Source organism: Delphinapterus leucas, chromosome 2 (assembly GCF_059928025.1).
Source record: "Delphinapterus leucas isolate spDelLeu-1000000601 "Yukka" chromosome 2, BTC_Dleu_Yukka2, whole genome shotgun sequence".
Lineage (NCBI taxonomy): Eukaryota > Metazoa > Chordata > Mammalia > Artiodactyla > Monodontidae > Delphinapterus > Delphinapterus leucas.
The window spans coordinates 114,550,342-114,575,426 of NC_143130.1; the positions used below are offsets into that span (position 1 = coordinate 114,550,342).

Consider the following 25,085-nt stretch of genomic DNA (forward strand, 5'->3'; position numbering starts at 1 on the left):
CTGTGCGAGGGCTTTCTCTAGTTGTGGCAAGTGGGGGCTACTCTTCATCGTGGTGCGTGGGCCTCTCTCTATCGCGGCCTCTCTTGTTGGGGAGCACAGGCTCCAGACGCGCAGACTCAGTACTTGTGGCTCACGGGCCTAGTTGCTCTGCGGCATGTGGGATCCTCCCAGACAGGGCTCGAACCCGTGTCCCCTGCATTAGCAGGCAGATTCTCAACCACTGCGCCACCAGGGAAGCCCTATGTATGTGTTTTAAAGGGGTGTGAAATGGTATCTTGTGGTTTTAATTCGCATTTTCCTACGGATTAATGATGTTGGTGTACAAATAACCATTCTTATTTGGATATATATATATATATATTTTTTTTTTCTTTTTTAAAGGCTTAATTTTTATTTTTTTGGCTGCATTGGGTCTTTGTTGCTGCGTGCAGGCTTTCTCTAGTTGTGGCGAGCTGGGCCTACTTTTCGTTGCAGTGTGCAGGCTTCTCATTGTGGTGGCTTCTCTTGTTGCAGAGCACGGGCTCTAGCCACATGAGCTTCAGTAGTTGTGGCTTGTGGGCTCTACAGCGCAGGCTCAGTAGTTGTGGCACACGGGCTTAGTTGCTCTGCAGCATGTGGGATCTTCCCAGTCCAGGGATCGAACCCGTGTCCCCTGCATTGGCAGGCAGATACTTATCCACTGCACCACCAGGGAACTCCCTTGGATTTATATTGTATATCTTAAACCAGAATTTGATGAGACTTTTCTTTCTGTTTTTTTGGCTGCACTTCATGGCACTCGGGATCTTAGTTCCCCAACCAGGGATCGAACCTCTTCCCCCTGCAGTGGAAGTGCAGAGTCTAAACCATTGGGCCACCAGGGAAGTCCTGATGAGACTTTTTGATCAATTTACCAAAATGACTTTAGATCAAGATCTGAGGATCACATGAAGCATTAGAAAATTTTCAGATATACTGCTAGAAAAATGGTAGACCAGACTATTAAGGTTTATTCTCAAAGCACTTTCATAATTTTTCTGCAAAACTGTTAGCTTCAGGATTCCTGCAAATCCTAATTTGTTTGGAATTTAACATTTTTAAATGTTTTAATTATCTTAAAACTATTTAAGTAAAATAGCACACATTCAAAACTAAGCAAATGTGGTTGAAATATTTCTTGAGTGACCCAGGGATTTAACAGAAAGTAAAAGTCTCAGCTGAGGCTACTAAAAAAATGTATTCTGAATCATAAAGGAGAGATTTAGAGAGAGGGGGAGAGATAGGGAGCAGGGAGGAAAATGGATGGAAAGAAAAGCACGTGGTAATGGGTTTCTTGAAGTCAAATTTCAGTAGTCTTAGAACTGCAGTAGAAAGAATCCATTGGGAAGAATGTGCAAACTACACTGGGGAAGAGGATGAGGAGGGAAAAGGGGGACTCTTTTGAGTGCTTTGCATTTCCTTCACCTCTTTTTGTCCTGACAGAAAGTCTGTGAAGTAGCTGTCTTTATTCCCAGTTGACAGATGAGAAAACTGAATTATCTCAGAATTCCAGTAAATTTTGAAGCAAAGAAACAAACTGTTTTAGTGTATAAAAAAAGAGTGTATAACATATTACAAACTCTGAGGGAGGTGGTCCAAATTAGATGAAAATCTGCTAATGACCAGTATTATTTCCTCTCACTCAAGGATGGAGAAATTCAGAAATAGCTAAATAACTTCAAGGCCTACGGAATGAATCAACATGCTGTGGCAAATAGAATCTAGCACTTGCTAGTTCCATGTTTCCTGAGTTAGGCCATATTGATTAGATGCTCTCAGCACATCCTTTTTTTTTTTTTTTTTTAGAAATTTTATTTTATTTTTTATTTTTTTAGGCTTTGTAGGGTCTTCATTGCTGTGCTCAGGCTTTCTCTAGTTGCTGTGAGGGGTAGCTACTCTTTGTTGCAGGCTTCTCATTGCGGTGGCTTCTCTTGTTGTGGAGCACGGGCTCTAGGTGCGCAGGCTTCAGTAGTTGCAGCACAAGGGTTCAGTAGTTGTGGCTCTCGGGCTCTAGAGCACAAGCTCAGTAGTTGTGGCACACAGGCTTAGTTGCTTCGCGGCATGTGGGATCTTCCTAGACCAGGGATCAAACCCGTGTCCCCTGAATTGGCAGGTGGATTCTTAACCAACTGCATCACTAGGGAAGTCCAGCACATCCATTTTGAAAAAGAGTACGTTTTACAGAAGTATGGCATTTAGAAATGCCACAGTAAATGAAACAATAGCTTCATTATTAAAGTAAACATTTATTTTTCAGTTGGCTAATTTTGTAAAATTATATAATGCAGCTCAACATTTTTTTTTATAAATTTATTTTTATTTATTTTTGGCTGTGTTGGGTCTTTGTTGCTGCATGCGAGCTTTCTCTAGTTGTGGCGAGCAGGGGCTACTCTTAATTGTAGTGTGTGGGCTTCTCATTGCGGTGGCTTCTCTTGTTGAGGAACATGGACTCTAGAGCACAGGCTCAGTAGTTGTGGCACACGGGCTTAGTTGCTCCACAGCACGTGAGATCTTCCTGGACCAGGGCTTGGACCCATGTCCCCTGCATTGGCAGGTGGATTCTTAACCACTGCGCCGCCAGGGTAGCCCAGCTCAACATTTTTTAAACAAACTTTTTTGTGTGTAACACAAAAAGTAAGACATCTCTTAAAACTTGGGAAAGAAAGCAAAGTAAGGATAGAGAATAAAAATTGCCCCTAATCCTACCATCCAGATTTAAGCAAAATACATTTTGGTATAATTCCTTCCTTTTATGCTTATTATAGTAGCTCTGAACTTTATATAATATACATGTACATGTACTATTTTAGTAACTTTACGAAGTTGTGCAAATATTACCATGCTAATAAATCCAGTGTTTGCAGATTTTCATCATCCTAAAAAGAAACCCATCCCCGTTTTCCCCCAGACCTTTCTCTCCTGGCCCTAGGTAACTACTAATATGCTTTCTGTCTCGATAGATTAGCCTTTTCTGGGCATTTCGTATTAATAGAATTGTGCAATAGTATTTTGCATCTGGCTTCTTTCACTTAACAATGTTTTAAAGGTTCATCCATTTTGTAGCATGTGACAGTGTTTTCTTCTCATTTGCTGTTGAATAGTTTTCCCTTGTCGGTAGATACACCCCATTTATTTTAATCCATTCATTAGCTGGTGGACATTTGGTTTGTTTCTACTTTTTGTCTATTAAGAGTAATGCTTTTACGAACATTCATGTACAAATTATTTTTGTGGACATATGTTTTCATTTCTCTTGGGTATATATTTAGAAGTAGAATCTCTGGATAATATGGTAAGTTCATCTTTATCTTTTTAAGAAACTGCCAAATTGTTTTCCAAAGTGGCTGTATCATTTATGCATGATACAAAATTAATATACAGAAATCCGTTGCATTTCTATAAACTAACAATGAACTATCAGAAGGAGACATTAAGGAAACGATCCCATTTATCATCACATCAAAATTCCCTGGCAGTCCAGTGGTTAGGACTCCGTGTTTTCACTGCTGAGGGTGCGGGTTCGATCCCTGGTCGGGGAACTAAGATCCTACAAGCCATGTGGCACGGCCAAAAAAAAAAAAAGAAGACCCAGTTCTTATCACATCAAAAAGAATAAAATACCTAGGAATAAACCTACCTAAGAGGTAAAAGACCTGTACTTGGAAAACTATCAGACACTGATGAATGAAATTGAAGATGACACAAATAGATATAAAGATATACTGTATTCTTAGATTGGAAGAAGCAATATTGTTAAAATGACCATGCTACCCAAGGCAATCTACAGATTCAGTGCTATCCCTATAAAAATACCAGTGGGCTCGCCACAACTAGAGAAAGCCCATGCACAGCAACGAAGACCCAACGCAGCCAAAAAAAAAGAAAGAAATTAAAATAATAATAATTTTTTTTAATACCAATGGTATTTTTCACAGAACTAGAACAAATAATTTAAAAATTTGTATGGAAATACCAAAGACCCTGAATTGCCAAAACAATCTTGTGAAAGAAGAACAGAGCGGGAGGAATCACACTTCCTGACTTCAGACTATATTATAAAACTACAGTAATCAGAACAATATGGTACTAGCACAAAAACAGACATAGAGATCAATGGACCAAAATATACATCCCAGAAATAAATCCATGCATTTATGGTCAATTAATCTATGACAAACCAGGCAAGAATGTACAATGGAGAAAAGACAGTCTCCTCAATAAGTGGTGCTGGGAAAACTGGACAACTACATGTAAAAGAATGAATTAGAACAGGGGTCCCCAACCCCTGGGCCATGGACCCGAACCAGCCCACGGCCTGTTAGGAACCAGGCCGCACAGCAGGAGGTGAGTGGCAGGCGAGCAAATGAAGCTTCATCTGCCACTCCCCATCTCTCGCATGACTGCCTGAACCACCATGTCTCTGCCCCCTGCCCCATCTGTGGAAAAATTGACTTCCATGAAACCAGTCCCTGGTGCCAAAAAGGTTGGGGACTGCTGAATTAGAACATTGTCTAACACCATATACAAAAATAAACCCCAAATGGATTAAAGACCTAAATCTGAGACCAGAAACCATAAAACTCTTGGAGGAAAACATAAGCAGAATGCTCTTTGACATAAATTGTAGCAATATTGTTTGGAATCTGTTTTCTAAAACAAAGAAAATAGAAGCAAAAATTAACAAATGAGACCTAATTAGACTTAAAAATTTTGCACAGCAAAAGAAACGAAAAGACTACCCACAGAATGGGAGAAAATATTTGCAAATGATATGACTGATAAGAGGTTAATATCCAAAATATATAAACAGCTCATACAACTCAATAAAAAAAATACACAACCCAATTAAAAAATGCACTGAAGATCTGAAAAGACATTTTTCCATGGAAGACATACAGATGGCCAACAGGAACAAGAAAAAGATGCTCAACGTTGCTAATTGTCAGAGACATGCAACTCAAAACCACAATGAGGGCTTCCCTGGTGGCGCAGTGGTTGCGAGTCCACCTGCCGATGCAGGGGACACGGGTTCATGCCCCGGTCTGGGAAAATCCCACATGCTGCGGAGCAGCCAGGCCTGTGAGCCATGGCCGCTGAGCCCGCACGTCCGGAGCCTGTGCTCCACACGGGAGAGGCCACAACAGTGAGAGGCCCGCGTACCAAGGGAAAAAAAAAAAAAAAACCACAATGAGATATCACTTCACACTTGTCAGAATGGCTATCATCAAAAAAAGCACGAATAACAAATGTTGGCAAGGATGTGGAGAAAAGGGAATTCTCATACACTGTTGGTGAGAATGTAAACTGGTGCAGTCCCTGTGGAAAACAGTATGGAGGGTTCTCAAAAAATGAAATATAAAACTACCATATGACTCAGCAATTCCACTCCTAGGTGTATATCTGAAAGAAATAAAAACACTAATTAGAAAAGATACATGCACCCCAATGTTCATAGCAGCATTATTTATGATTGCCAAGATATGGAAACAACCTAAGTGTCTATCAACAGATGAATGGATAAAGAAGATGTGGTATATGTATATGCAATGGAATATTACTGAACTATTAAAAAAAATGAAACTCTGCCATTTGCGGCAACGTGGATGGACCTAGAGGTTATTATGCTAAGTGAAATAAGTCAGGCAGAGAAAGACAAATACTCTGTTATCACTTATATGTGGAATTGAAAAAATACAACAAACTAGTGAGTATAACAAAAAAGAAACAGACTTACAGATATAGTTACCAGTGGGGAGAGGGAAGTGGGGCAGGGCAATATAAGGGTAGGGGATTCAGAAGTACAAACTAGTATGTATAAAATAAGGTACAAGGATATATTGTACAACACAGGAAATATAGCCAATGTTTTATGACTATAAATGGAGTATAACCTTTAAAAATTGTGAATCACTATACTGTACACCTGTAACATATAATATTGTATATCAACTATACTTCAACTAAAAAAAAAAGTGACTGTAACATTTACATTTCCACCAGTACCATATAAGGGTTCCTGGCCAGTATGTGTTATTTTCTGCATTTTTTGTTATAGCTATTCAAGTGGGTGTGAAGTGGTATCTTGTTATAGTTTTAATTTGCATTTTCCTAAGGTTTAATGATGTTGAACATCTTTTCATGTGCTTATTAGCCATTCATATATCCTGTTTGTTCAAATGTATTTTCAGATCCATTGTTCTTTTTTCTATTGAAGTATAGTTGATTTACAGTGTTTCAGGTGTACAGCGATGTTTCTGGTGTGTGTTTGTGTGTATTCTTTTTTTTAAATTTATTTATTTTTGGCTCCGTTGGGTCTTAGTTGTGGCATGTGGGATCTTTCGTTGTGGTGCACGGACTTCTGTCTAGTTGTGGCTTGTGGGCTCAGTAGTTGCAGCTCACGGGCTTAGTTGCCCCGAGGCATCTGGGATCTTAGTTCCCTGACCAGGGATGGAACAGGGATCGAATCTGCATTGCAAGACGGATTCTTAACCACTGGACCACCAGGGAAGTCCCTATATATATTCTTTTTCAGATTCTTTTCCATTATAGGTTATTACAAGATATTGAATATAATTCCCTGTGTTATACAGTAGGTCCTCTTTGTTTATTTTTTAATTGTGATGCATGTCTTCCTATTAAAAGTCTTTTATATATTCTAGATACAAGTCCTTTATCAGATATATGATTTGCAAATAATTTCTCCCAGTCTGTGCCTTTTCATTTTCTTAATGGTATCTTTTAAAGTATAAGTTTTTCAATCTGATAAAATCCAGTTCGTCAAATTTTTTTTTTCTGTTATGGATTATGCATTTGGTCTTAAATCTGTTTCTTCTAAAAGTTTTATAGTTTTACCTCTTACAGTTAGGTCTATGATCTATTTTGAGTTAATTTTTGTATATGGTGTGACATAAGGGTCTAAATGCATTGTTGTAATTTCTTGAGGTGAAGTGAAATATTCTTGTCAGCTACTGGTAAATCCTTGGCAAAAGAATGATTCTCTGCTTCTTGGAAATGTCACTGTATTCCAATATATGTACAACTTTGAGAGAGACTACCTGGGGCCATGAGGGATGGGGCTGCCACCCAAGCCAGCCAAATCAACTGGATGAACCTGAGGATCTGTGGGTGACATGTCAAGCCAGATTGCCCTCTTATCCAGCACAGTAGGGATTAAGATTCATGAACAAATGAAAGAAATTACCTGTAATGCCTGTGTTTCTGTTTACTCTCTTACTTTACTATCTTGTACCTAGTGAGCACTCAGTTGGTGTTACTTGATATGATTTCATAAGCAGAAAGGCAGACTTCATGACCTTGTACGTGTGTACTTTAATGAGTCTTTAACACTTTGATGCACTGAGTATGGTCCCTGCCCCAGACATACTGAATCAGATTCTGTATTTTAATATGTTCCCCAAATGATTTATGTGCTCATTAAGTTTGATGAGCACTGGTCTAGAGTAGAGCAAATGACAGCCTGCAGATGAAATCCAGTTGCTGATTATTTTTATAAGTAAAGTTTTATTGGAACACAGTTATACCCATTTCTTTACATATTATTTACATCATGTGTGGCTACTTTCATCCTGCAGTGGCAGACTGATTGAGTAGTTGTGAAAGGGGCCACATGGCCCTCAAAGCCTAAAATATTACCTGGCCCTTTTCAGAAAAAGCTTGCCAACCCATGGGCTAAGGAAAAGGAGGGAAGGTTCCCAAATGATGATATGTGGTAGAAAGATGAATGGGACATCAAGATGTTATCTAGGTCAGAATAGAGCCTGACAGACTGGCAGACTAAGCCATTTATACAACATACACATTTATGCACATACACACACCTTACCTATTAAAATTAGCGTGTCTCAGGACTTCCCTGGCGGTCCAGTGGTTAAGACTCCGAGCTCCCAATGCTGAGGGGCACGGGTTCGATCTGGTTAGGGAACTTAGATCCCGCATGCTGCACGGCGCAGCATAAGTAAATAAATAAATAAGTAGATAAATAAATAAAATTAGCATGTCTCTTAGCTAAAAGAAAATAGGAAAGACAAGTATAATCAGTGAGAATGTTAATAAAAATGAACCTCATACCTAAACATCTATATTATACTGATAAAAATTAAGATATTTAAGCAATAGAACCAAATATAACTAAATATACACACCAGCAAACAAGCCCTCTTCACTTTGATAGAAATACTTGTAGGTCTCTTTTTTATTTTAGTCAACTTTTTATTTGGAATTATTTTATGTTATTTTACTGATTTATTTTTGGCCACACCACGAGGCTTGCAGGATCTCGGTTTCCCGACCAGGGATTGAACCCAGGCCATGGCATTGAAAGCCTGGAATCCTAACCACTAGGCCACCAGGGAACTCCCCATATTTGGAATAATTTTAGATTTATAAAAACGTTGCAAAGACAGTACAGAGAATTTCTGTATACCCTCACCTATCTCCCCTAATGTTATCTTCTCGCATTACCATGGTACATTTGTCAAATCTAAAAAAACAACTTGGGTAGCATTATTATTAACCAAACTTAGACTATTCACCAGTTTTTCATTAATATCCTTTTCTGTTCTGTGAGCCCCTGCAGGATACCACACTGCATGTAGTCATTATTATCTCCTTAAATCTTCTCTGACCCGTGATAGGTTCTCATGCTTTCCTTGTTTTTCACGTTTCAGGGAGTACAGGTCAGATTTTTTTTTTTTTTTTTTTTCTTTTTTTTTGCGGTACGCGGGCCTCTCACTGTTGTGGCCTCTCCCGTTGCGGAGCACAGGCTCCGGACGCGCAGGCTCAGCGGCCATGGCTCACGGGCCTAGCGGCTCCGCGGCATGTGGGATCTTCCCAGACGGGGGCACGAACCCGTGTCCTCTGCATCGGCAGGCGGACTCTCAACCACTGCGCCACCAGGGAAGCCTCAGATATTTTTTAGAATATCCTTTAATGTGGGTTTGTGTAATGTATTTTCTCATGATTAGAATGGAATTATGGGTTTGGGGAAGAATACCACAGAGGTGAAGTACTCTTCTCATCATGTCGTATGGTGGCAGGGGTGGAACATGACATCGTGATGATTTAGCCTTCATCACTTGACTAAGGTGGTGTGTGCCAGGTTTTCTACTGTAAAGTTACTATTTTCCATTCCCATCTTCTGTTCTTTGGAAGTGAGCCACTAGGTTCAGCTAACCCTCAGATGGAAGGGGAGAATTAATCTCTACCTCCTGGAGGAGACAGTATCAGCATATATGTTTGATACTCTTCTGTCCCATTTATTTATTCCATCATGTATTTAAATCAGTATGTACTCATGTGTACTTATTTTATACTTTGGGTTATAATCCAGAACTATGTTATTTGTTGTTCACATCTTTCTAGCTTTGGCTGTTAGGAGCTCTTCCAGATTGTCTCGTCTCTCAGTCTCTTTTTAAAAGCTTTATTGTGATATAATTCACATACCATAAAAACCACCCATTTAAAGTATACAATTCAATGGCTTTTATATATTCACATATTTGTGCAGCCATCACCACAACCCCACATTTCTTAGACCTCACCCTCCAAACCCCCTCTCCTGGCCCTTTACCTACTTTCTGTGTCTACAGATTTGCCTATTCTGAGCATTTCATATACATGGAATCATATAACATGTCATCCTTGTGACTAGCTTCTTTCACTTTAGTAGTTTTTTCAAGGTTCATCTGTTTGGTCTCTTTTTCTTTTTGTCCTTTTGTTGTTTGTTTTATTTCTTGTTTTTGCATGATTTCTGTCTGGTCTTTTTAATCTTTATCTATACAGATGTTCCTTCTACATAATCAATATGGGTATAAATTTGGTGTTCTGATTTTGTGATTTAACATTATATTATCTACATTTTCCCATTCTCATAGTCTGCATATTTATTTTAATGGTTAAAAGACATCAAGTTGGTGTTCATTTAACTTGGCTCTCAGTTTGTAGTATCTGGGCTTGTTTTATTTTTCACTACTGTAAATGATGTTGCTGTAAATGTTTTCATGCATATGGATTTTTAATTATACCTTAGGATAGATTCCCAAGACTGAACTGCTTGAGTTGAAAAGTAGAATCACTTTCATGATTCTTTTTGTTACATTCTACCAGGTTTCATTATAGAAAATTTGTAACAAATTAAGGAATTGCTAATAACATATACATATCTGTTTCCTTATATAGCTTTATCAGCATATTTTTCTAATTTTTAGGTGCGTTTTTTTAAAATCGAATTTTATTTATTTCTTTATACAGCAGGTTCTTATTAGTCATCAATTTTATACACATCAGTGTATACATGTCAATCCCAATCTCCCAATTCATCACACCACCCCACTTACCACCACTTTCCCCCCTTGGTGTGCATACGTTTGTTCTCTACATCAGTGTCTCAATTTCTGTCCTGCAAACCAGTTCATCTGTACCATTTTTCTGGGTTCCACATATATGCGTTAATATACGATATTTGTTTTTCTCTTTCTGACTTACTTCACTCTGTATGACAATCTCTAGATCCATCCACGTCTCTACAAATGACCCAATTTCGTTACTTTTTATGGCTGAGTAATATTCCATTGTATATATGTACCACATCTTCTTTATCCATTCATCTGTCGATGGGCATTTAGGTTGCTTCCATGACCTGGCTATTGTAAATAGTGCTGCAATGTACATTGGGGTGCATGTGTCTTTTTGAATTATGGTTTTCTCTGGATATATACCCAGTAGTGGGATTGCTGGGTAATATGGTAATTCTATTTTTAGTTTTTTAAGGAACCTCCATACTGTTCTCCATAGTGGCTGTATCAATTTACATTCCCACCAACAGCACAAGAGGGTTCCCTTTTCTCCACACCCTCTCCAGCACTTGTTGCTTGTAGATTTTCTGATGATGCCCATTCTAACTGGTGTGAGGTGATACCTCATTGTAGTTTTGATTTGCATTTCTCTAATAATTAGTGACGTCGAGCAGCTTTTCATGTGCTTCTTGGCCATCTGTATGTCTTCTTTGGAGAAATGCCTACTTAGGTCTTCTGCCCATTTTTAGATTGGGTTGTTTGTTTCTTTAATATTGAACTGCATGAGCTGTTTATATATTTTGGAGATTAATCCTTTGTCTCTTGATTTGTTTGCAAATATTTTTTCCCATTTTGAGGGTTGTCTTTTCATCTTGTTTATGGTTTCCTTTGCTGTGCAAAAGCTTTTCAGTTTCATTAGGTCCCATTTGTTTATTTTTGTTTTTATTTCCATTAAGCTAGGAGGTGGATCAAAAAAGATCTTGCTGTGATTTATGTCAAAGAGTGTTCTTCCTGTGCTTTCCTCTAAGAGTTTTATAGTGTCCAGTCTTACATTTAGGTCTCTAATCCATTTTGAGTTTATTTTTGTGTATGGTGTTAGGGAGTGTTCTAATTTCATTCTTTTACATGTAGCTGTCCAGTTTCCCCAGCACCACTTATTGAAGAGACTGTCTTTTTTCCATTGTATATCCTTGCCTCCTTTGTCATAGATTAGTTGACCATAGATGCGTGGGTTTATCTCTGGGCTTTCTGTCTTGTTCCACTGATCTGTGTTTCTGTTTTTGTGCCACTACCATATTGTCTTGATTACTGTAGTTTTGTAGTATAGTCTGAAGTCAGTGAGGCTGATTCCTCCAGCTCCGTTTTTTTCCCTCAAGACTGCTTTGTCTATTCGGGGTCTTTTGTGTCTCCATACAAATTTTAAGATTTTTTGTTCTAGTTCTGTAAAAAGTGCCATTGGTAATTTGATAGGGATTGCATTGAATCTGTAGATTGCCTTGGGTAGTATAGTCATTTTCACAGTATTGATTCTTTCAATCCAAGAACATGGTATATCTCTCCATCTGTTGGTATCATCTTTAATTTCTTTCATCAGTGTCTTATAGTTTTCTGCATACAGGTCTTTTGTCTACCTACATAGGTTTATTCCTAGGTATTTTATTCTTTTTGTTGGAATGGGAAATGGGAGTGTTTCCTTAATTTCGCTTTCAGATTTTTCATGCTTAATGTATAGGAATGCAAGAGATTTCTGTGCATTAAGTTTGTATCCTGAAACTTTACCAAACTCATTGATTAGCTCTAGTAGTTTTCTGGTGGCATCTTTAGGATTCTCTATGTATAGTATCATGTCATCCGCACCAGTGACAGTTTTACTACTTCTTTTCCAATTTGTCTTCCTTTTATTTCTTTTTCTTCTCTGATTGTCGTGGCTAGGACTTCCAAAACTATGTTGAATAATAGTGGTGAGAGTAGGCATCCTTGTCTTGTTCCTGATCTTAGAGGAAATGCTTTCAGTTTTTCACCATTGAGAATGTTGGCTGTGGGTTTGTCGTATATGGCCTTTATTTTGTTGAGGTAGGTTCCCTTTATGCCCACTTTCTGGAGAGTTTTTATCATAAATCAATGTTGAATTTTGTCAAAAGCTTTTTCTGCATCTATTGAGATGATCATATGTTTTTTTTCCTTCAGTTTGTTAACATGGTGTATCACATTGATTGATTTGCGTATATTGAAGAATCCTTGCATCCCTGGGGTAAATCCTACTTGATCATGGTGTATGATCCTTTTAATGTGTTGTTGGATTCTGTTTGCTAGTATTTTGTTGAGGATTTTTGCATCTATATCCATCAGTGATATTGGTCTGTAATTTTCTTTTTTAGTAGTATCTTTGTCTGCTTTTGGTATCAGGGTGATGGTGGCCGCGTAGAATGAGTTTGGGAGTGTTCCTTCCTCTGCAAGTTTTTGGAAGAGATTGAGAAGGATGGGTGTTAGCTCTTCTCTAAATGTTTGATAGAAATCACCTGTGAAGCCATCTGGTCCTGGACTTTTGTTTGTTGGAAGATTTTTAATCACAGTTTCAATTTCATTACTTGTGATTGGTCTGTTCATATTTTCTATTAATTCCTGGTTCAGTCTTGGGAGGTTATACCTTTCTAAGAATTTGTCCATTTCTTCCAGGTTGTCCATTTTAATAGCATAGGGTTGCTTGTAGTAGCCTCTTAGGATGCTTTGTATTTCTGCGGTGTCTGTTGTAACTTCTCCTTTTTCATTTCTAATTTTATTGATTTGAGTCCTTTCCCTCTTTTTCTTGATGGGTCTGGCTAATGGTTTATCAATTTTGTTTATCTTCTCAGAGAACGAGCTTTTAGTTTTATTGATCTTTGCTATTGTTTTCTTTGTTTCTATTTCATTTATTTCTGCTCAGATCTTTATGATTTCTTTCCTTCTGCCAGCTTTGGGGTTTGTTTGTTCTTCTTTTCCTAGCTCCTTTAGGTGTAAGTTTAGATTGTTTATTTGAGATTTTTCTTGTTTCTTGAGGTAGGCTTGTATAGCTATAAACTTCCCTCTTAGAACTGCTTTTGCTGCATCCCATAGGTTTTGGATTGTCGTGTTTTCATTGTCATTTATCTGTAGGTATTTTTTGATTTCCTCTTTGATTTCTTCAGTGATCTCTTGGTTATTTAATACCATATTGTTTAGCCTCCTGTGTTTGTGTTTTTTACGTTTTTTCCCCTGTAATTGATTTCTAATCTCATAGCATTGTGGTCAGGAAAGATGCTTGATATGATTTCAATTTTCTTAAATTTACTGAGGCTTGATTTGTGACCGAAGATGTGATCTACCCTGGAGAATGTTCCGTGCGCACTTGAGAAGAAAGTGTAATCTGCTGTTTTTGGATGGAATGTCCTATAAATATCAATAAATCTATCTGGTCTATTATATCATTTAAAGCTTGTGTTTCCTTGTTAATTTTCTGTTTGGATGATCTGTTCATTGGTGTAAGTGAGGTGTTAAAAGTCCCCCACTATTATTGTGTCACTGTCGATTTCCTCCTTTATAGCTGTTAGCAGTTGCCTTATGTATTGAGGTGCTCCTATGTTGGGTGCATATATATTTATAATTGTTATGTCTTCTTCTTGGATTGATCCCTTGATCATTATGTAGTGTCCTTCCTTGTCTCTTGTAACATTCTTCATTTTAAAGTCTATTTTATCTGATGTGAGTATTGCTACTCCAATGTTGTTTTGATTTCCATTTGCATGGAATATCTTTTTCCATCCCCTCACTTTCAGTCTGTATGTGTCCCTAGGTCTGTTGTGGGTCTCTTGTAGACAGCATATATATGGGTCTTGTTTTTGTATCCATTCAGCAATCCTTTGTCTTTTGGTTGGAGCATTTAATCCATTCATGTTTAAGGTAATTATTGAGATGTATGTTCCTATTACCATTTTCTTAATCGTTTTGGGTTTGTTTTTGCAGGTCCTTTTTTTCTCTTGTGTTTCCCACTTAGAGAAGTTCCTTTAGCATTTGTTGTAGAGGTGGTTTGGTGGTGCTGAATTCTCTTAGCTTTTGCTTGTCTCTAAAGCTTTTGATTTCTCCATCAAATCTGAATGAGATCCTTGCCAGGTAGAGTACTCTTGGTTGTAGGTTCTTCCCTTTCATCACTTTAAGTATATCATGCCACTCCCTTCTGGCTTGTAGAGTTTCTGCTGAGAAATCAGCTGTTAACCTTATGGGAGTTCCCTTGTATGTTATTTGTCATTTTTCCCTTGTTGCTTTCAATAATTTTTCTTTGTCTTTAATTTTTGCCAGTTTGATTACTATGTGTCTCGGCGTGTTTCTTCTTGGGTTTATCCTGTATGGGACTCTCTGTGCTTGCTGGACTTGGGTAGCTATTTCCTTTCCCATGTTAGGGAAGTTTTCAACTATAATCTCTTCAAATATTTTCTCGGGTCCTTTCTCTCTCTCTTCTCTTTCTGGGACCCCTATAATGCGAATGTTCTTTTGTTTAACGTTGCCCCAGAGGCCTCTTAGGCTGTCTTCATTTCTTTTCATTCTTTTTTCTTTATTCTGTTCTGCAGCAGTGAATTCCACCATTCTGTCTTCCAGGTCACTTATCCATTCTTCTGCCTCAGTTATTCTGCTATTGATTCCTTCTAGTGTATTTTTCATTTCAATTATTGTATTGTTCATCTCTGTTTGTTTGTTCTTTAAGTCTTTTAGGTCTTGGTTAAACATTTCTTGCACTTTCTTGATCTTTGCCTCCATTCATGATCCAAGCTCCTGGATCATCTTCACTATCATTATTGTGAATTCCTTTTCTAGAAGGTTGCCTATCTGCACTTCATTTAGTTGTTTTTCTGGGGTTTTATCTTGTTCCTTCATCTGGTATATAGCCTTCTGCCTTTTTATCTTGTCTATCTTTCTGTGAATGTGGTTTTTGTTCCACAGGCTGCAGGATTGTAGTTCTTCTTGCTTCTGCTCTGTAATTTTTTAAATAAATTTTTAAATTTTATTTATTTTTGGCTGCATTGTGTCTTCGTTGCTGTGCACGGGCTTTCTCTAGTTGTGGCGAGCGGGGGCTTCTCTTCATTGCAGTGCACAGGCTTCTCATTGCAGTGGCTTCTCTCTTTGCGGAACACCGGCTCTACGCACGCGGGCTTCAGTAGCTGTTGGACGCGGGCTCACTAGTTGTGACTCACAGGTTCTAGGACGCAGGCTCAGTAGTTGTGGCACATGTCTTAGTTGCTCTGCGGCATGTGGGAATTTCCCAGACCAGGGATCAAACCTGTGTTCCCTGCATTGGCAGGTGGATTCTTACCCACTGGGCCACCATGTTAAGTCCCTCTAATTTAATACACATAAAGGGAGGAAATGAAAGAAGTCAGTGTGCTAAACATTTTACAAAAACTGTATTATTTCTTCATTTAATCTTTGCCACCAGTTTGTAAGTTAGATATTATATAATATTATATAGTGCAAGGGCTGGGTGCCAAAGCCCCTTGGAGTTATAGCCAAAGGGCAGATACCAAAGATCAAGTTGTGGAAGATCAAGATCAAGAGTGTAGAACTCCAAACCATTTCATTAAGCACCAAGACCCGAGCCAGAATGGGAGCCAAGGTACTGGACCAATGGGACAAAGACCCAGGAAAGCCTGAGCTAGATTGTTTCAGCAGGATGTCCTTTTGATGAATTCAAAAATACATCCCTTTAGTGTCCTTTTGTAGAATCCAACCGGGGTCTTGTGAGTGGACCAGGTTCATTTAATGGTACTGGAAGAGAATAGACACTACACTGCCTCTTGACATTTTGGAGTTCATTGATCACATTTATGTTTAAAAAATAGAGTTGCTACACATGCATGAATATTTACATGTAAATGTATAGAAAAGGTCTAGAAGGATATGCACTAAACATATTGAAAAACATTGGTTCAGTCTTTGGTAAGATGAACAGGATTTGCAGCAGGAGTTGGGATACCAGGGTATTTTATATGATTTTTTTGCTTGAATACTTTTGTTATTTTTATTTAAGGAAAATTTATTGCTAAACAGAAAAAGCTTTCATTCATTCAACAATTTTATTTATTTATTTTTTAATATATTTTGGCTGTGCTGCACGGCATACAGGATCTTAATTCCCTGCCCAGGGATCAAACCTGTGCCCCCTGCAGTGGAAGTTCAGAGTCTTAACCACTGGACCATCAGCAAAGTCCCTCAACAAACATTTATTGGATGTTCACTATATACTAGGCACAATGCAAATATCTGAAGTAAGATATAGACCCTACCCACAAGTTCATTGTCTGGTATAGTCTTTTTCAAATTTTGGGTCACAGTCCTTTAGCAGATTCTGAAATTAAAAATCATTGGGTCATATTGGATTATAACTCAAAGTGTAAAATAAAATATCCATGGGTCAGTACTGATGTAAATAAATGGTTGAATAAATAAATAAATAGGTAGAATAGATCTCCTGTGCAGTAGAATTTCAAATAATTTTATGTAGATACTCCCACCTCAAGGAGATCAAACTAAAATCTCTACCCCTTAAACGTGGGCTGTACATAATGAATTCCTTCCAACGAGTACAATATGGAAAGGGCAGGGGATGGGGTTAGGGAATAACTTTACAGTAAAGAAACCTGACAGAAACTACCTCAGCCAGGTGACCAAGGTAACATCAATAGTGATAGGTCATGTTGGTAGTATGTGCCCTTGATAGGATGTGATGAAAATGGCACTTGACCTCTGTTGTTTTCCTCCCCAAAACCCATATAGCCAGTCTAATCATGAGAAAAACATCAGACAACTCTCAATAGAAGGACATTTTATAAAATACCTGATCAGTGTTCTTTAAAACTGTCAAGGTCATCAAAAACAAGGAAAGTGTAAGAAACTGTCAAAGCCAAGTGCATTCCAAGGAGATGTGAAGATTAAATATAATATGGGATCCTATAACTGGAAAAGGACATTCAGTAAAATGTAAGGAAATCTGAATAAAGTATAGACTTCAGGTAATAATAATGTATCAATTCATTAATTGTAACATATGTACCATAATAACTAAGATGTTGATAATAGGGGAAACTGGGTGTGGAGTATATGAGAACACTCTATACTGTCCTTGCAATTTTTTCTGTAAATCTAAAACTATTCTAAAAAATAAAATCTATGGAATTAAAAAAAATGTAGCAGTGGGCCACAACTAGCATTTTTCCTCAATATTTTGTTGTGACGATTTTCAAATATACTACAAAGCTGAAAAGAATTTCACAGTGAATTCCCATATACTCACCACCTAAATTCTACCATTAATCTTTTACTATATAGTCATCCGTCCCTCAGTATCCATGGGGGATTGGTTCTAGAGTTCCCACACATACCCAAATCGGTGCATGTTCAAGTTCCTTATGTAAAATGGCTTAGTGTTTGCATATATAATACCTACGCATATCCTTCCATATACTTTAAAATAACTTAAGCTAGAAATAACTCTAAATTACTTATAATATCTAATACAATGTAAATGCTATGTAAATAGTCGCCAGTGCACGGCATATTCAAGTTTTGCTTTTAGGAACATATTGGAATTTTTTTTCCCAAATATGTTCAGTCCATGGTTGGTTGAATCTGTGGATATGGAACCCACAGATCTAGAGGGCCAACTGTACTTACTTTATCATATATCTAACCATCTATCCATCTGTCTACCCATCCATTAATTTATCTTAGTTTTTTTGGTGCATTTCAAGGTAAATTATAAGGAGTTCCCTGGTGGCCTAGTGGTTAGGTTTCCGGGCTTTCTCTGCCTTGGCCCGGGTTTGATCCCTGGTTGGGGAACTGAGATCCTGCAAGCCAGGCAGCACAGCCCGCCCCCCCCCAAAAAAAAGTAAATTGTAGACATCAGTACATTTCCCCCCAATACTTCAGCATGTATATCATCAACCAGAGTATTAGTTTCTTTTTATATAAAATTTACATTTGGTGAGTTTTGAAAAATCCATACATCTGTGTAATCCAAACCCCTCACAACTGCATTTTTTATAAAATGAAAGGTCATAGAAGATACTGGAGTACAATACACAAAGTATGGGCGAGTATTGTTTTATGAACTTCCATTCAGATATGTATGTACCTGTATACTGGGTCACAATGTAAAATATATCACAGCGTAAAATATATCACAGTAAAACAGTGAAAATCACTGGTCTGGTTGGGGAGCTCAGAATGTAATCAAATAGTGATTATTTAGGGTGACAGGTTTTGTAAGATACAGTGATGGGTTCAAAGAAAAGATAGCCAACTTTTTGTGGTTAGAAAGAGGGATTGGGATAGGCAGGAAAGGCTTGTCTGAGGAAGAGGTGATATACTATCGTAATGACATTGGCCAACACTTACATAGCACTCACTTCATGCCAACTGCCAAACACTGTTCTAAGAATGTTACATATACTAACTACTCCTCACAATCTAGAAGGTCAGTACTAATATTATTCCCATTGTACCTCAGACTGAGTACAGGAAGATTAAGTAATTTTCCCAGTATCACAAGGCTAATAAGTAGTAGAGCCAAACAGTCAAGCTCTACCTAGTTCATGCTTTTGACTATTATACCTTACGAGTAGTATACAGTTTTTGGTGGAAATTGGCTTTGTAACTTGGGGGATTTTATTTCAGTCATTTTCATGGGGCAAAAACAAAGTTTTTGTCTGATATTCCCTGAGTGTGTGTGTGTGTGTGTGTATGTGTATGTGTGTGTGTGTGAGTTTTACAATATTATGGTTCTGGGGTACATAGAAAGCATTTAGAGCTAGAAAGGATGTTAGCCATCATCAAATAACATTTTCATTTCCAGAAACTTCCTACTCTACTGTTTTCGTGCAGTGAATTGTTTGGTATTTTCCATTCATTGTGCAGCAGCATTAGAAAAGATAATGTTGAGTTGATCATTCCCAAAGATACCTGAAGTTGATGCTTCTTAAGCTTAAATGGACTTAATGACACTAATACACTGAGTGAGACAGAGGCAATGTGATAAAGACAGCATTATGAGTCAAGAGACCAGAATTCAGGACTTCACTCTGCATCTCAGATTACCAGTTTTCCCATCTACAAAATGGAGTGCACATCAGAGATGACAGATACAAGGTGCATATGTTGCCACACCCTGCTTCCTAACCCACAACTGACATTACTAATTATTCATGACATCGTCTTGCTCTGAACCTGAAAACAGCTTCAGAATCCTTCCCAACACAGTGCTCAATGCAGTTAGTACAGTTAATCAAAGTTGGCCAAGTTGAAATCTATTTGTCATCTTTGGGTATGACAACCTATAAAGATTCTTCCAGTTCTAACTCCCAGAAATACACCATCAGAAGTATGAAAACTGTGCCCAATTCAATACTTACTTTAGTCTTTCCAGTCTGTCTTTTCTCTAAGCATTAAGTTTACATCACGTAGAGGACTGGGACGCTGATCTGTTTATATTCTACTGTGAATCTACCCACCTCCCTAGTCTTGGCCTTTAGGCATCCTAGCGCCCTTTGTGTAATGTCTTCTCCAGTAAAGTTTCTTTTTTATTCTTCCTTGATTTTTCACACACATTCACACAAGTTCTTGGGTGTGGAATCTCCTAACTTCTTGGCAATCAAGACATCTTTCCCAGCCCGTGTGTTGTTGAATGCAAAGAGTATATTAACAGAGGAAGTTCATATCTGCTCGCCGACCACTCCCAGCACTTGTCTAAGCATATTCCTTCTTACTGCCCTACCTCAGTTTCATAATTATTTGATCTCCCTCCTCCCTGGTAATTAGTAACCAGGATAGGTGCTTATGTCATTCATCTTCAGTTCTCAAACATGTACCTGTCTCTGAGTCTCCACATTGTATATTTTGGTGTTGTATATTTTATAATAGAAATACTTTACAGTTTTGCTTGTCCGCTTTATTACCACTGTGTAATCCTACAGTTGTAAATCGTGTAATTGTTTATGAGCGTGCAAAAAAAAATACTGTATTCAAGTCTTTAGATGCCTTCAGCTACCATTTTCAAGACTTGTGTCCTAATGAGTATCAGTTCAGCACGTCCTTGTTTGTCATCCTTGCTCTTGAAGTCAGTGGGAAGGAATGCTGTGCTTGTAAGGTGGAAACCAATTTGATCCCTTGGTGTAGCATCTCAGTGGGATCATTTTACATCTCATTTTACCACTTAATGCAACCAGGGCATTTAAAGGCAATGGTTTGGCCATGAGTACCTTTGAGACAATATTTTCTTTTACCTGGCAGTTGGAGTCCAGGGTATAGGATTGTCATTTCTAACTTTCATAGATGGTTTTAAAATAACTTTGCTGAAAGGGAATAAAGGAAAGGATGGTAATCTTAATTTATTAGTCATCTGCCATAATTTTTACTGGCAGTAATTTGTAAGGAGGATAAAAGCAGGACTTAACACCAAATGACTAAATAACACAGAGTATGTTGCAATGCCACCTACAGTAGTGAGTTTATCTTCCTGGAAAAGGGAGTGAATGACCACAGGCCTCCCCCTGTGGCACAGCTGTCAAATCCCCGGCTGAGCTGGTCTAGATGACATCCTGTTCTGCACACCGAATGAACACAGCAGCCCCAGGCTTTGCCAGACTGGATCTGCCTCTAACCAGCTCTTAATGTTTGGAATTGTTATGAGATAACCGCCTGTCTGATAGGGTTTAGGAAATAAAAGATGAGCTAGGAAGGCAAAAAATAATATAAAAATATTATCTCATCATCTGTTGCAACTATTCTGTAAAATTATTCCAAGTTTTAAAATTTCGCTTAAGAACTATTGTTAACCTTGGTCTTTTGCACTGATTTTCAAAGATATTACAAAATGTGAATATGATATTGTAAGATTGGCCTGAGAGAGCTCTGATGCTCATGAGGAAAGAATTGGCCATTGGTCAATATTGTGCGCTTTTGCATTGATTATTTCAAAAACTATATTAAGTATAAGAATAACAAACATGGGATTCAATACAGCTGAGTTTGAAATAAACCCACAAGCATGAATGAGGAGTAGGGGTGTCATGGATCTGTGCATGCGCTTAGCCTCTGACCTGCATCTCACCCCTGACATACAGTAATCCAGGTATGCTGGGTGCCTTAACATCTGTAAAATGCAGTTTTCTTATCCTTAAAATGGGGATAACAGAAGTCCCTGCCTCAGAAAATTGTGAGAACTGAATAATGTATGTAAATTGCTCAGTACAGAACCTTATAGGACTTGTTACGGGGCCTTGTACGAGGACTTCGACAAATAGTTGATGTTACTACTGCTTTCAACACTAAGGAAAGAAGAGCTTCACTACACATCCTGTCTCCATTGTCCATAGAATAAATTTCATATTCCTTAACATAACTTCTAAAGCCAATTTTATCTTATGTGAGCAGCTCAATTTCCTGTGACCATTCTTCTTGCCCCCTGACCTGCAACCAAAGTGAACTTCCCAAAGCTTTCATACCCCTATTTTCTGTGCCTCAGAGTCTCTCCCTCTGGGTCATTCTTCAAGATCTTGCTTAAATGCCCCTTGTCTGGGAAGCCATTCCCAACTTTCCCATGATGCTCCTTGTCCCTCCCTTTTGTGCACCACAGAAGTATACCTGTCCCAGTTATAACTCATCACCCTGTACTGCTGTTACTTGTTTACCTATCCAGTACCTTTGCTAGGTGTCATGATCTGAAGATCAGAAATCATTACTTCTTCATCCATATTCTCCTTCTGGTGCTTGACACATAGTTGGCGCCCAACAAGATTGATGAAACAATTGAATGAATATGAGTAGAACTACTGTAGATACTCAAAAATGTTTTGGAGGATAACTAAGGAAAATTTATCTTTAGTTATTTATTAAAGTCTCATTTAGTTCACAGGAGTGAAGACCAATGTTATCAGAAGACGTTTTACTTCTGGTTCATCTACAGAACACATTTAATATGATTCTTGAGAAATTTGATCTTGCCTTTCTGTTGTTCTTTTATTCTTCAGGTTCTGGTTACAGCTACCCCTCGCCATAACTTTTGAACTATATTTGGAAAAATACTGGCCAGAAAAAAAAATGATAAAATTTTTCCTTATGGTGAATAAACAAGGGCAGACCCGACTTTCTAAGTACTATGAACATGTGGAGATTAATAAGCGTACGCTTCTGGAAACAGAAGTCATAAAGAGCTGTCTCTCTCGATCCAATGAACAAGTAAGTTTCTGATTCTCTTTGATCTCTGCATTCAACTCAGCAGTGGCAGATTTATTATTACTGAGTCGCAGGGGCCATCGTTTTCTTCGAACTACATTCTTTCAATAGCTATTAGGGAAAATTAACAAATGAAGTGAAATGAAGACTGCCGCATAGCTCTCTTTACATCCCCTTAAGGAAAATAAAAGCAAAGAAAATCAGGAAAAGTCTTGGGTTCATATTTAGGTCAGCATATTTGTCTTATTGCACTATGGAAGTGGCAGCTCAAATTTAAGCCTGCTAATAGACATACCTTTTTTTTTTATTCATATGAATTCAGCCCTTGGAACTCTTAGGAGTGCCTGTAGCAGACGGCTTTCTTTAAGCCAAAAGATGAAGGTCAGATGACCAGTATAGAGGGGAACAGTCAAGACCCACTTTGTGCCGGAGGATAATAGCATGATTCTCATGTGGAGTGCAGTTTTTTTCTGCTTATCATTTTTATAAATTTACCACCAAGGTAATACTGGAAAAAGTAATTTAAAAACAAAACAAATTTGATTTGTACTTGTCTTATTATATAGATGGGAGAAACGGAAGTTAAAAAATTCATATGAAACAACAAATCTATCCATTCTGCCAAAATTGAGGTTAAATTAAATCGTTAAAATAATAGTAAACAGGAATTGTAAAAACTGAGTCTACTTTTACAAAGGACTTTAGTTGGAGAATTACTTAGTCTAGGCCCTAAACTTGGAATCCTTGGAAATCACTGAGCAAACTAATACAAATTCAGAAGGCTTATTTAAATCACCCATTAATTTTGCTAGTTCTCTTTTTCACTGCATATGTAGAAAGGCTGCTCTTGGGAACCACTGGTAAGTCATAAAATATTAAGCTACATCAGTGCTCACAAGTTACGCATTAGAACTGTGTTTCCCTTGGCTTCTAAATTGATTTTCCAGTCAGAACATCTCAGAGTCCTCTTTGAATTACTACTTTGGACTGCCATGGCACACACTGCTTTATGTAGTTGTCAAAAGAAAACAAAAACTATTAAAGGACTGTGTTAATAGCCACATACTTTAAGTAAAGGTAAACAAACTGCAGAAGTATTTCTGTTTGAATCTTTCTACATAGGCACTCTACAATTTCATAGTTTTCACTGATAGGTTACCCTCTGAAATATATGCTTTGAAATGAACATACCATTAGATATTTTTGAAGCATTCTAAATTATCTTAGATTTTAAAGGGAACCCACTGGGCTTTTAGCATAATCAGGTACCAAAGTAACACAATCTCAGCTTCATTTTTATTTTATCCACAAAGGTGCTTGGATACCTTTTTTTTGAATGTCAGAAACTCCTGAGAGTCTTTGAAAAATGTTCCTCAGTTCTTTCAAATAGATTTTGTTTCCTTGAAAGATCTGACTGAACAGAAATAATACTGGCTCTACAATGAACCAAAAGCTGCAGAATGGTCCTGGACTTAATACTTTTATCCTAATGTCTAATAAAAGCCTCAAACTCCTCCATTATATAGATCGTTGAATGGCTTTCCCGTGGAAGAAATGCCATAATCAAAACTTGCAGCTTCGGAAATTCCTTGGTGGTCTAGTGTTTAGGACTCTGTGCTTTCACTGCCAGGGATGTGGGTTCGATCCCTGGTTAGGGAGCTAAGATCCCACAAGCTGTGTAGCATGGCCAAAAAAACCCAAACCAAAACAAAACAAAACAAAACAACTTGCAGCTTCATTCCCAGGTACATCTGAACACCATAGAGCAACATATTCCAGTGCAAAAAGTCATGCCGTTCTTGCTCAGTCACATTTGGTCAAGCGCACCCAAAAATCCAAAGGAAGGGCAACACTGTACCTTCAGCCTGCTGTCCAATTCCTGTCCACCCAGTGCCTTCCTCTCCCCCTTTGTACAATGGCTTTAGGAGAGAGATGAATGGGAAGGGAGTTGTTTCCTCCACTAGTCAGTAATGGTAAGCTAGTTATTAATTCCTATAAAGCAATATTTACAATGGGAGATTTTTGTCTAGTGTCTGCCACACAAAAGCCATCTTTAAATAATTTATAAAAAGAGCCTACATTGATTCTTCTCAAAAAGAAATCAAGATTTTTTCTTTTTTGCATGTGTGTATGCTCTGTATATTTGGCTCTTGAATGACTATCAGATAGTACAAACGGAATCTCTAATTGCTTCCAAAAGAGCCCAGGGGAGATGGAAAGAAGAAAATCTTCTGTATCAGGTTGGCTTATTTTCACTTTTGGAGGCAGTCTAAAATGCTGATTATTTAGTAGCCTTTTCTTTGCTGGCTGAGTTCCACACAGAGCCAAGCAAAGGAATAAGAAGAAGTACAGGTGGGAACCCATGTGAACACTCAGACATTTTTCCAAGACCACTTCTCCACCTCCCACTAGAGATGCTTCCAAGCATTCCCCTGAGTACTGTGAGGAGGCGGCCAGCAAAGACTGTGTCACATCTTAATGTTGAATATTTCTAGGAATGTGTTGACAGATACTCAAATC

The 25,085-nt window shown here is 38.0% G+C and overlaps 1 protein-coding gene across 10 annotated transcripts in view; it reads left to right on the forward strand.

The window, feature by feature from the left end:
* Window positions 1-25,085, forward strand: part of AP4S1 (adaptor related protein complex 4 subunit sigma 1) — a 59,791-nt gene that overhangs the window by 18,433 nt on the left and 16,273 nt on the right. For all 10 annotated transcript variants that reach the window (XM_089907580.1, XM_022553568.3, XM_022553567.3 and 7 more), the window contains one exon: window positions 22,361-22,568. In XM_089907580.1, the coding sequence (XP_089763706.1) occupies window positions 22,431-22,568 (138 nt within the window). In that variant the 5' untranslated portion in view covers window positions 22,361-22,430. The remainder of the gene's footprint in view (window positions 1-22,360; window positions 22,569-25,085) is intronic.